This window comes from Pseudorasbora parva, chromosome 25, assembly GCF_024679245.1.
Source record: "Pseudorasbora parva isolate DD20220531a chromosome 25, ASM2467924v1, whole genome shotgun sequence".
Classification (NCBI taxonomy): Eukaryota; Metazoa; Chordata; class Actinopteri; order Cypriniformes; family Gobionidae; genus Pseudorasbora; species Pseudorasbora parva.
The window spans coordinates 33,112,384-33,124,615 of record NC_090196.1 but is presented as its reverse complement, the minus strand read 5'-3'; the positions used below and the strand labels follow the sequence as shown (position 1 = coordinate 33,124,615).

General features: G+C 38.3%; 1 protein-coding gene and 1 long non-coding RNA gene across 6 annotated transcripts in view; one reads left to right on the top strand and one right to left on the bottom strand.

Moving 5' to 3' along the window:
• Positions 1-12,232, bottom strand: part of LOC137065285 (uncharacterized) — a 37,974-nt gene that overhangs the window by 18,984 nt on the left and 6,758 nt on the right. For 2 of the 5 annotated variants that reach the window (XR_010901614.1, XR_010901615.1), the window contains exons 1-2: positions 3,771-3,999; positions 3,611-3,697 (exon numbers count right to left, since the gene is read on the bottom strand). Coding sequence is in view for 3 of the 5 variants with exons in the window: in XM_067436883.1 (XP_067292984.1) it covers positions 537-1,951; positions 3,611-3,689 (1,494 nt within the window). In the remaining 2 variants the exon portion in view is untranslated. Of the gene's footprint in view, positions 1-238; positions 1,952-3,610; positions 3,698-3,770; positions 4,000-6,060; positions 6,142-12,232 lie in introns of those variants that run through there. The other 3 variants (XM_067436883.1, XM_067436884.1, XM_067436882.1) reach the window with 3 other exon arrangements.
• Positions 4,148-12,232, top strand: part of LOC137065286 (uncharacterized) — a 31,675-nt gene continuing 23,590 nt past the window's right edge. Inside the window, exons 1-2 of the long non-coding RNA XR_010901616.1 lie at positions 4,148-4,214; positions 6,446-6,540. This is a non-coding gene — a long non-coding RNA (uncharacterized lncRNA). The remainder of the gene's footprint in view (positions 4,215-6,445; positions 6,541-12,232) is intronic.

The following is a 12,232-nucleotide window of genomic DNA, read 5'->3' as shown; positions in this document are numbered from 1 at the left end:
TATATATATTTTGGTTGAAATTTCTTACTTTACTTTCCAGTGCCAACCCCCCAACATCTAACAAAATTTAAAGAGTTAAGAATAAATATTAAATGACCATTCCAAGTTCTATACAAGTTGATCTTAAATTACTTGAAAAGAAAGAGTCATTTCAATTCATCTTCATCTTAATTTATCATTATTTTTGACACTTCATAGACGGAAACCAAACATTATGCATAACAAATAATTCCGTCTAGCAACAGTGCAAAACCTTTTTCACTTTATGAAACACTTTAAGTGTAAATCAAAACTCAAAACAGAAAGTCCAAGAGCACAATGAGGTCTGTAATACCCATCCGTTAGTATTCACATTTATCTCATCTGACGCAGGACCAGTTAGTCGGATGTGGCTGGAAATCGGCCATCTTTGCACATTGGCACTGAGTTCTGCAGTCTTTGAGCCAATCACCTGAGGCGTGAACATCATGTGACTAATGACACTAAATTAGCTACAATGATTGGCTGATGACAATCCAGAAAGATGCTTTTCACAGTCATGATCTATGATGTCCGATCAGCATTAAAGAACCCAACAGCAATGTTGGATAAAACAGGTATGAACCAAGTAGATATTCTATACATACTTTAAGAAAACATAACAACAGCTCTAACATTAGAACAGCTGAACCAATAAACACACAACCACATGGAAAAAACACTAAAGCTGGAAGTAAATCAACTACATTATTCTGCATGTTGGGATCTAAACTGTTAGATGCGATTACAATCATGGTTATGACCAGAATTACTGTGAGCGTCACTCCAAACAGAGCGGTGATCACAATCACACACAACATCATGAGCTCTGCACCAACTGCACAAAACATGAATAACAGAAATAATTCTCGTACGTTCATTTTTTTGAGCTCAAATGATAACTTTAAAAACGCAAAAGCACCGACTGTGACTCCAATAGCAGCAAAGCATGCTAGGAAAACATCAGAAAAAGTCCTTATGCCAGCGACTGATCCAAGGGTCACTCCTAAACCTACTGTAAATAAAAACTCTGTTGTGATGTTTCCCATATTAGCTCCCTTGCGCATTGGTAGATGCCTAATAAAGACAGTCGCGACTGTGGAGCACAGAGCCAAATTTAGCGCAAACGCAACATGTGGACCCAAAGCATTTCTGGAAGATGCCATAAATGTCACGAGTCCAGCTAAAGTTGCCTGAAAAATTAACATTTTGACCTTCCTTTCAGTAGCCAGAACAACTGCAGTCAGCGAGACGATCAGGCTCCACCCGACCACTCCTAAAGTGTCAGACACTGCAGATGAAACCTGATTATCTTCAAGTTTGCCGCCTATTTCTTTTAGTCTTTTCAAAAGTTCCAGCCTTTCGGCTTCTAACCGCTGGGTCTCATTCAATCCGGAGTGAAATTTTCCTCCATTGAGCCAAACTAGCTTGTGTATTTCTGCTAGGAGAGCGGCTGTTTGAGCAGGTTTGGGTTCAGAGTCTCGGATCATGTGAAATCTGCCTCCACATGCGTTGATCATTTCTCCAGCGATCCCTCTGGACGCTCCTGTCAGACGTTCCTGCTGATTTTGCTGCAGAAGAACAATGCAGTACTGCAGAACTTCTGCTCCCAGCAGCTCCTGGGCTCGGCTCACAATATCACACTGCTCTGATTCTTGATCTTCCAGATTCAGGAGCATTAAAACGGCGTGAGGTCCAGGAGCCGAGAGGAACAGCGCTGTTGTGAAGCTCTGTCTCGCTGTGTCCTCCTCACAGAGGTTTGGTCCAGTGACCAGCATCATTCTACGGCCCTCGTCTGTCATTACTGGAGTCTTTACAATCTCTCTGTCCTCCTGTCCACCGTCTGTCCTTCCTGACAGAATCTCTGCAGCGCTCAATCTGGAGTCGCCTCGCATTCCCACAATCAGGACTCTCAAATCAGCATCACGAGAAGCTGGAAAAGAAAAGTAAATGAAAATATCATTGCACCGTTGATCTTCTTTAGCTTCAGTATGCCCAGCTCAAACAGCAATGCACATGAATAATTATGATTGAGACCGTCATACACATTATAACCAGAACACTATTGTAACAAAACCTTGTGAATTTGTTTGGTTTAGTTGTTGTTTCAGGATGTTGTTGTGGGGAGCAGATCCAGAACAGTTCTGACCAGCAGAGTCAAGTTTGCTTTTTAGTGTTGATCTCCACATATGATGATAAAGTGAATAACACTGATGATCTCTTCATCACGGCTCCTGTTAGTGGGTGGGATGTATTAGGCAGCAAGTGAACAAACCTCAAAGTTAATTTGTTAGAAGCAGGAAAAATGGGCAAGCGTAAGGATTTGAGCGAGTTTGACAAGGGCCAGATTGTGACGGCTAGACGACTGGGTCAGAGCATCTCCAAAACTGCAGCTCTTGTGGGCTGTTCCCGGTCTGCAGTGGTCAGTATCTATCAAAAGTGCTCCAAGGAAGGACCAGTGGAGAACCGGCCAAAGGGTCATGGGCGGCCAAGGCTCATTGATGCACGTGGGGAGCGAAGGCTGGCCCGTGTTGTCCGATCAAACAGACGAGCTACTGGAGCTCAAACTGCTCCAGAAGTTAATGCTGGTTCTGATAGAAAGCTGTCAGAATACACAGAGCATCTCAGTTTGTTGCGTATGGGGCGGCATAGCCGCTGACCAGTCAGGGTGCCCATGCTGACCCCTGACCCCGCCGAAAGCACCAACAGTGGCACCTCTGTGGAGGGCATTTCTCTCTTCTTTTTTTTTTTCATGGCACATTTTGTTTCTTTGTATGAAGCCTAAATGTCCAATGACTTGTTTGCATTATTTATGAATTTTATTTTTTGGGATCACTTTACAACAAGGTCTCATTTGTTAATGCATTAACTAACATGAACAAACAGAGAGCAATATTCTGTTAATGTAATTTCATAAATATGGTTATGTCAGTGCATTAATGTTAACAGATACAAATTTGGATCCTAAAAATGTCTTAACATTAAGATTAACATTAACTAGGATTAATAAATCATGTATTGTTCATTCACTGTTAGTTAATTTTAACTATTTGTTACAAAAGAACCCTTTTATAAAGTGTGACCTTTTTTCTTTGCTTTTTTTTTTGTTTGATAAAGAAAGTTAGCTGTGTTAAATTAAGAGTGTTAAAGTGAAGTAATTTTGCTCTGGTTCAAACTAGCCTACTGTATTATATGGTTTGATTTATGTTGAAGTGTTTGGGACATTTAGATTTATCAGCCAATAAATCGGTTACTGGCTTTTAAATGTACATCCCTTTCAGAAAATAATACTTAAAATAAAAGTGAATGATCTACTAACTTTACAGTGTTTGGTCTCAATTTTTGGTTTAACCCTCTGATGCATGGTCATTTATTACAATAGGTGGTTTAAATTACATATTTGCTTACCTACAGTTTGCCATTGGATTGTATTAAGCCTACATTACAAACTCTGAATGCACGGTGTCCATTACAGTGGTCAAAATGATTTATTTTTGTTATTACTTAAAAAAAGAGAGAGGTGTGTGATAATAATGCGTGCATACGAAAAGTAGAGAGCAAACACTCATTTAAATGATACATTGTACATTACCTTCAGCATGTATAGATGTGATGAGAAATACAAGAATCAGTTTGAAGAGCCATTTTGGTTCTGTCCTGTTTAGTTTCATTTTTCAACCTGGAGATTAAAGCCACCATTAATCTGTGAGTTTAAAATGTATTAAGCATAACTGTGAAGCTTATTTACTTACAGCACGACCGTTACATGTAAAGGCACAGACAGAAGATGAATCCTGTTTGTTTGCGTTCACTTTGTACTGTGAAAGTTTCACTTTTGATTCTGTTTGCCTGACTCGCAGCTGCAGCTATATTTAGCAGGGAGTCTTACGTCCACTCAATGTCACGGTCGAACAATTTGGGAGAGTTTTCAACCAGCACTTTAACACAACTAGTGCTCCAGCCTCCGGCACTTTTAGTATACTTAACATATCAGAACCGAAGGCAAACACCGGCAGAGTAAATACGTTTTATATACTCAAAAACCAATCAGAACTTTCATTTCAGCCGTGCGGAATACTTCCTAACCAATCATATTTCCTGTTTTATATGAAGGGGCGGGGCTTGGGAGCGTCACTGTCAGTGGAGTCCAACTGAACTCTGGACTGTTGAGTGCGCCTCAGAGGAGAAATACCCTGGTAAAATATCGCGGAAATATCATTGTTTGATTATAAATATTACAGTAAGCTTACTGAGAAACAATGTCACTGACAATATTTCTGCTTCTAGTGTAGTAGGCTAGCATATTTTCTGACTTAGAACTAGCATTGATGATTTGCGAATGAATCACTCTTGAATCGGTTCATTTTTTCTGATTCAGTGATTCAGATAGCTCACTCACGAACTAAATCGTTTGTAACAGGTTCACACTGATTTTAAATACCATGAAATCACTGTGTTTTAGATATACATTATAAATATCGTGCCAAGTACCAAAATATTACCATCTGTATACCATATTGCCAGAGTAGGCTCTGTGAACGGACATTTTAAGTCATTTTATAGACTTGTGGTTGTTAAATATTTTGGTTTTCATCATAAAATTGTAGCATAGTTCATTTAAATTGAATGAAATTTTATTTAATGACAAAAATGTAATTTAAACCACAGATTTTTAAAATAATTTACCATGCATCAGAAGGTTAAACCAAAGGTTTTTTTTTACTTATATTAGCTAAAATATTATCAAATATTGTTTGCAGTCAATGTTCTGAGCAAAATCCTCTAAGTTTATAAGATAATCCTAAGAATTTAAAACATTATAAATAATATGTTTAATTATAATTATTATAAATTAAGTTTGCTTTGTAGTGTTAATAAGGTGCTAAATTGTGTCACTTGTGATTTTGTGACTTGAACTATAAATGCATGGAAATACAAATACAGAAACACCAAAACTGAATTATGTCCATAGCACATAAGGCAGTCTTCAACTTGTAAATCACAGGAAGAGGAAAGTTAAAAAAAGGCTGTAACAAGGCAGAGACATGTTTATATGCATTTTGTTTTGTGATTTCACCGGAAAGAGTAGAGTCTTTCTCCGCAACAGCATTAAGCGCAAGATTGAGGCACTTGTCTGTGTGTGAAGTACACGGGCCAACGTAAACCCCGGCTACTTTGATTTGATTGGCTATCTCAATCACATTGTCGTTGACAAGCGCTATTAGACCACTGAGGCAAACCAGACTAAAATTTAACTTTTAAACCTTTTTGTCATCCTAACAACAACGTACAGAGACGTACTTTACAAAGACCACATGTAATGTTTTGAGAGCACTTTTTTTCTTTCTCGAGAGCTCTGTTTACTTATTTGTCCTTATGTGTTGTGGAGTGTTCTGTGTTGTGTGTTTTTGTATTAGATGCCATAGTCATTGCACTGTAAAACAAATTTACCTACGGGTACAATAAAAGTAACCTAACCTAACCAGAGTGCTGCATAATGAGGTGCAGCTGTGCAAGATTTGCAAATATTGGGGGCGGGACAATTTGGCCATTTCTAATTATTGGGGGGTGACTTGTACCCTCAATGTCTATTGTGGCTACGGCCCTGGTTAAAAATGAAAAGATCAGAAAATATTATTTGAATTAAAAGTAAATTATCCACTAACTTTAATGTGGTTGGTCTCTGATATAATTGCCTAAGTAAGCCATTTTTTCGGTTTAACCCTCTAATGCATGGTCATTTATTACCAATAATATGTGGTTGAAAAATAAACATATGAAATTAAAATGACATATTTGCTTACCTACAAATTGCCATTGACTTTCATTAAGCCTACATTACAAACTCTGAATGCATGGTGTCCACTTACAGTGGTCAGATTTATCTTTTGTTATCAAAGGTAAACTACAATAAATGGTTATAATTTAAAAATAAATCTGCACAAGACTTAGTCTAAAAGAGAGTCGTGTGATTTAATACTGCATGCATCAGAACAGTTAGAGAGCAAACACTCATTTAAATGATTGTAATTTGTACATTACCTTCAGCATGTATGGATGTGATGAGAAATACAAGAATCAGAGTGAAGAGAGATTTTGGTTCTGTCCTGTTTAGTTTCATTTTTCAACCTGGAGATTAAAGCCACCGTTAATCTGTGAGTTTAAAATGTATTAAGCATAACTGTGAAGCTTATTTACTTACAGCACGACCGTTACATGTAAAGGCACAGACAGACTTTCACTTTTGAGACTGTTCACGTGATTCCACAGCAACAACTATATTTAGCAGGGATGAATGTAACAGCATTTTTAGTGAGTTTGGTTTACAACGCATATCAGAACTGAAAGCACAGGAAGAAGAAAAATATTCAGAGGAACTTTAATTTCAGCTGGCTTATTTCCTAACCAATCATATTTCCTGTTTCAGATGAAGGGGAGGGACTTGAAAGTGTCGCTGTCAATCAATCACTGACATCCAACTGGACTGTTGAGTGCGCCTCAGCAAAATACTGCTGTACTCTGGTAATAAATATCCTTGTTTGATGATAAATAGTGTATACTGACAGGGAAACATTGTCACTTTTTATCAGTGTTGTGCATTTTTTGACGCATGTTTATAATCAGAACTATCGATTATTGACTATAGGCCTTTATTAAAGGGGTGGTTGCATGCGATTTCCCTTGTTTAACTGTAGTTAGTGTGTAATGTCGCTGCTTGAGCATAAACAGTATCTGCAAAGTTACAGCGCTGAAAGTTCAATGCAAACAGAGATATTGTCTTATAAAGTTACGGCAGTTTATTGCCTACAAAAATGGCCGGTTTGGACTACAACAAGCTTCTTCCTGGTTTGGTGACATCATAAACCCTCGCTAGTCTCCGCGGATGTGACTTCTGCCCGTATTGGGAAGGGGCGTGGCGTTTCCATGACAACCTGTGCTTGGCACTTCAGCCAATAAAAATACAGGAAACTACATTTGGCCATCTGACCAATCTAAGCCCATTGCGTTTCTCAGAGGGAGGGGCTTCATAGAAGCAGGAAGCAGACGAGCCGTTCATAGGACAGACAGCGGTGTGGAATAAAGGGAGAATAGAAGAAAAATACAGCGTTTAAAAAAAAAAAAGAAGCATTAAGACCAGAGTTTCCGCTAGAAAAAAATGGTGCCGGTCAAAGTGACCGGCAGAGGTTTCGTTTTCCGGACATTTTGATGATATGCCGGTCAAAAATTCCTGAAAGCAGTTTGTGTAACTTAAAAAAAACACATAATCAGGCCGTATATGCAACATGTTTATTAGCCTAACTTTCAAATAGACGAAAAAAAAACATGAACGTCCGATTGGCGTCAATCAACCAATTTTTTTAACTCATAGGCGTAATTTGCGGGTGGGACATGTCCCCACCACTTTTTTATCTTGCTTCACGGATTAACCTAACTAATACAAACAAAACATCTCTGGTTAACTAGAAGAGTATCATTGTGTTTGTTTGTTAAATAAGAGGCGATCTGGCGCTCGTTGCCGCTGTTATCAGTGCTGCAGATTTCTCTCGCGGCTCATGCAGTCCTGACACAGACGAGCGCTTTAATCTAACGCTTAACGCCGTTGCAGAGACTTTCTGTTTGTTCCGGTCAGATCACGAAACAAAATGCACAAAAACTGTCCCTGCTCTTGATGTACAACCACTGATGGTATTCGGTTTTGATGAGAGAGAAAATAGGGCAGATTAGAAACGAGAACTTCTGACAAGTTTAACAGACTAGACCAGTGATTAAGCAAAGTGTGCAAATCTATATGTCTTTATTCACGTGAAAAATCTTGGCACAACACTATTGTGTTTAGATGCAATAATTAAACGCAATTAATAAATTTAATTATAAACTCAGTATGTCTCATTTAGTTGGTAACATTTAAATTGGCCACCGTGTGAAATGACAAAATCATATAATAGAATATAACAGTATAGCCTATACTGAACTGTAAGCAGGTAAGCACTACAAGATGTTTTTGAATGCATTAGAGAAAACGACAAAATTACTTATTCACAAAATTACGTGTGTGAATAAGTGCTACCTGTTTAAAATGTGCTTGCACCCGATCATATTCAGTAGAAGGTAAAAAAAAAAAAAAATCCCTTAAACTTTAACATCCCGCTCATGCCCATCGCCGTGATCATCTGTATCCAGCTGGTGGTTTACCGTGAGTTCTGAACACTGCACCATGTGCTTATTTAAATCTTTTCGTTTCTACACATATTAGGCTACATATTCCTCATGTCTGTGAGGCAAGCCTGCCGAGTTTCAGTTTATTTGAGACGTGCTTCAGTTCATGAGCAATGAAAGCGATGGCTTCCCCGACCTAGTCTACTTATTTATTTCGTATTTATTAAATATATGCAATTAACCGAAGAACCCTTTATTAAAATTAAGAGACAATTTGTACAAAACGAAAGAAAGGCTTTTTACAAAACAAAACTTAATATTAAACTAAATATAACCACCAAAATCATTTCTGACCCACATGCATCTTTGCACTTATAGCCTATCATAATCAGATGAAATCTAAAAATAATATTATAATATTTAAACATAAATATGAAGAAAAAAAAAACATTGTTTAAAGGCTACAACAAGTAGGCTATAGTAAGCTACAGATGTATGTCATGTCTGAGCTGGATTTGAACGAACATCATTTTACCGGCGGGTTCATGAGCGCGCGCCTGCGGATTATTGAGCTGATCACACCGGCTCCGCTCCGCTAATTAGTCTTTAAAGGCTCGTTCTCGATACTTACACGCTGGGCCGCATTAATGCACGGGCTTACCTGGGCTTAAGCCCAGGGCCCCGGGCTGGGGGAGGGCCCCGATGATGCCGGAAAATATTGTAACCGGATTTTATAATATGTTGGCTGTCCCTTTAAAATTACGCTTTATCGCGCTGAATGTACATGCTGGCTTTGCAAGTCCTGCTCGAGAAATGTCAGTCAAACCCTCTCACTCAATAAACCCTGGAATCATCAGTCACAGTGAGAGCTTAGAGCTCAAAAAATCAAGCCCGACCCTACCGAACCCCTTATTTTGTCCAAGCACGGCCCTGCCCGACACATTAACTGTAATTATGAGCCCGATTTAAACCCGACCATTTGTCAATACAAGGGCGTTCTTACGAGAAAGATCGAGCCTGTAATGTGACTCCGCTCAATAATCCGCAATAATCATGAACCCTCACCGGTAAAATGATGTTCCCTCAAAAGACGTATGTGAAAACTGGTGACACTTCTGTTCGATTCCGAGACAAGCGCACTCTTGAATATCACGCGAAAATGTGGCGCTTTCAGCCGCGCTGTATATCGCTTCAAATAAAGCACACACAAAAAAAACTATCAACATGCAAAATCGTAGTATTTCAGTAGCTAATCTATTAAGGTATAAAATAATGAAACTTGTTTAAAGTTGCATCAAAACTGTGCTAAAATATTCTGCCATGTAATATAGCAATATAGCCTAAGGCATAAGCTGATAATATGATATTTTTTTTAATGCTCAAATAAATGTGAGCACTGTGCATTTATACTGAAATATAGGCGCTTATTTTGATTTAACTTGTAAAGTAGCCTATACAAACAACAATGTATAATATTTAAATGCATCAAATAAAATGTTGACTTCTGTCCTTATTATATCATTTAAATAAATTAATATTCTTAGGGATTCAATAGAGAACACACTTTTTTTCTTTTAGTGAGTTTAATTTTTGACAGAACTGTTGCAATTATTTATTTCGACAACTAATTTAGAAAGTCTTTACTTTACTAACATTCAGTCTTTACTTTCTCAGTTGCAAGGTTTAGAAACAGTCCTTACAGACTAACTCAGAACTGTTGAAGAGTTAATTGATTATATAAAATTCAAAGAAGATTGAATAATTTAGGCCATATAGTTATCTGCATGTCTCATCCATGAAATATGCAACAATGGAGAACAAGCTATTGGGTTTTTGAGAACCAGAACCAAGCTGACTGAGCAGGGTAAACTTTAGCTATAATGTAAGCCTGGAGGTGGGGAATAACTCTAAGAAATGGTCAAATTCACTCAGTATTCCATGATCTAATTCACTATAATATCTCAATTACAATTAAGTACAAATTAACTAAAACAGTCCAGTATATAATAGTCAAACTAACTTTTATGTTGAAATAAAGGTTTCTGTGCCACCGCAGAATGCTTGCTGGCCCCTGCCTGGCCACCCCTATAAAAAAAATCCTGGCTCCGCCAGTGTGTGACAGCAATGTCTCGTAATATGTTCGCAAAACAAGAAAAACAGCGCAAGATAAAGTAGAACGTCAGAACAGTGATGGTGAAGGGGAAAAGGAATCACCACCATGTACCGGTAGGTTGAGATACAGCAGGCTAGCAGCAGATAGCTAGATATGATAGTCTATCAAAATAATTAACTCCTTTTAAACTTAACAACTTAGTTGAGCTCCCAGTAGTTAGCTAGCAACCACACTAGAGCTGTGGAATATAATAATTTTTATGTATGGCAATATTGATACAAAAAATTCTGCATTGGCTACATGTAATTAAATAGGCCTTATCGTACATGTTTCCTACGATAATCTTAAGAACATTTTGAGACGCCATGAATATGAAATAAAATGTGTTTTTAACATACTATCTCTGTATTTAAATATATATATATATATATATATATATATATATATATATATATATATATATATATATATATATATATATATATATATATATATATTAAAAGCACATTTTAGTTCCTATTCATGGTGTCTTTAAGTACCTGGAAGTGCACTTTTTTCACTTTTATTTGTGTATTTTATATAACAGACCTATAGATTTGGATGTTTTTAAATACCATTTATTCCCGTAAAATAAAAGGCTTTGTGATTAAAAAGATTAAGTAAAATTGAGAATGATTCAATGACAAATGCATATTTAACAGTCACTTGTTGCCACCTGGTGGGGTAAAAGGGGTGGGACCATAACTTTTAACGATTAATTATGCAGTTCCAATGGATGAAGGGCCCCTCAAGAGGTAAAAGCCCAGGGGCCCCTTATAGTCTTGATTCGGCCCTGCTTACACGGGCAGGGCCGGTCTCTCGGGAAGGGCTCGGGTAGGGTTGGGCTTTATTTTTTTGAGCCGATCTACGCTCTAGTTCTGGCGAAAAATGTAGTGCTGTGCCGGCCTGTTGTCATAAATTGTTCTCGTGATGGAGCGGTAGTGGAGCGCTCTCGGAGCGAGTAAAAACCACAACACTCCGACTTTTAAAAAAAGCGCTCGTCACTCCATTCAAAATCTCCCCGCTCCACTCCTCACTCCACTCCGCTCACATAGGCCTACTCTGCTTCGCAGGCTGTGGAGAATTGCAATCCTCCATAGCCACGGAGCGCTGTCATGACAGCGAGGGCATCACGTCGCAGGCTTACGGTATCGATAAGAGGCAGTTTTAATCTGACAATTTGACCGAAAAGATTTCATTTTGTCGGACATTTAATTTTTTTCCCGGCCAATGTCCGGTAATTACCGGACAACGGAAACCCAGATTAAGACATGTTATACTGCGCCCCATAAACACAACCAAGCCTAGAAAAAAAACACAGAACCACCGCTTTAAGTTCAACAGGTGCATATGACTCTAAGGCCCTGTCCCAAATGGCACCCTAAACCCTCTCGGTCTTCCTCTGAGTCCACACTTTCACGAAGTAATGTCGCTTTGACTGCCGGGGAAGAAGTCCACCGGTAACCCGCACAAGTGCTGCGTTCAAGTTCGTTTTTATTATGCCCTTAACTCGCTAACTTCCCTCCGTCTCGTTCACTCAGATGTACGTCATTGCTTACATTGCATAAGTGCCCACTACTGGCATAACCTTTGAAATGGCCTGAACTGGAACGTCCTAAGCCCTTGGGTTATCAAATACCTTGGTAAACCACAGTATTACCATTTCTGTTCAATATTACTGCCACAGTAGACTTTTTGAAAGAACTTGTAAAGGCATCATATGTAAGATTCTTGGATCCAAATATCATTAGAACATTGTTATATGTTGTTTAATTGTGTACTTACATTATCCCAAATGTTTCAGAGAATGTGTCAATCCAGAGAAATTACCAATTTTAACCAGTGCGCGGACCGTGCGTCGCCCATCAAAGCCATCATACCCATGATTTCAGATTTTATTTTGTA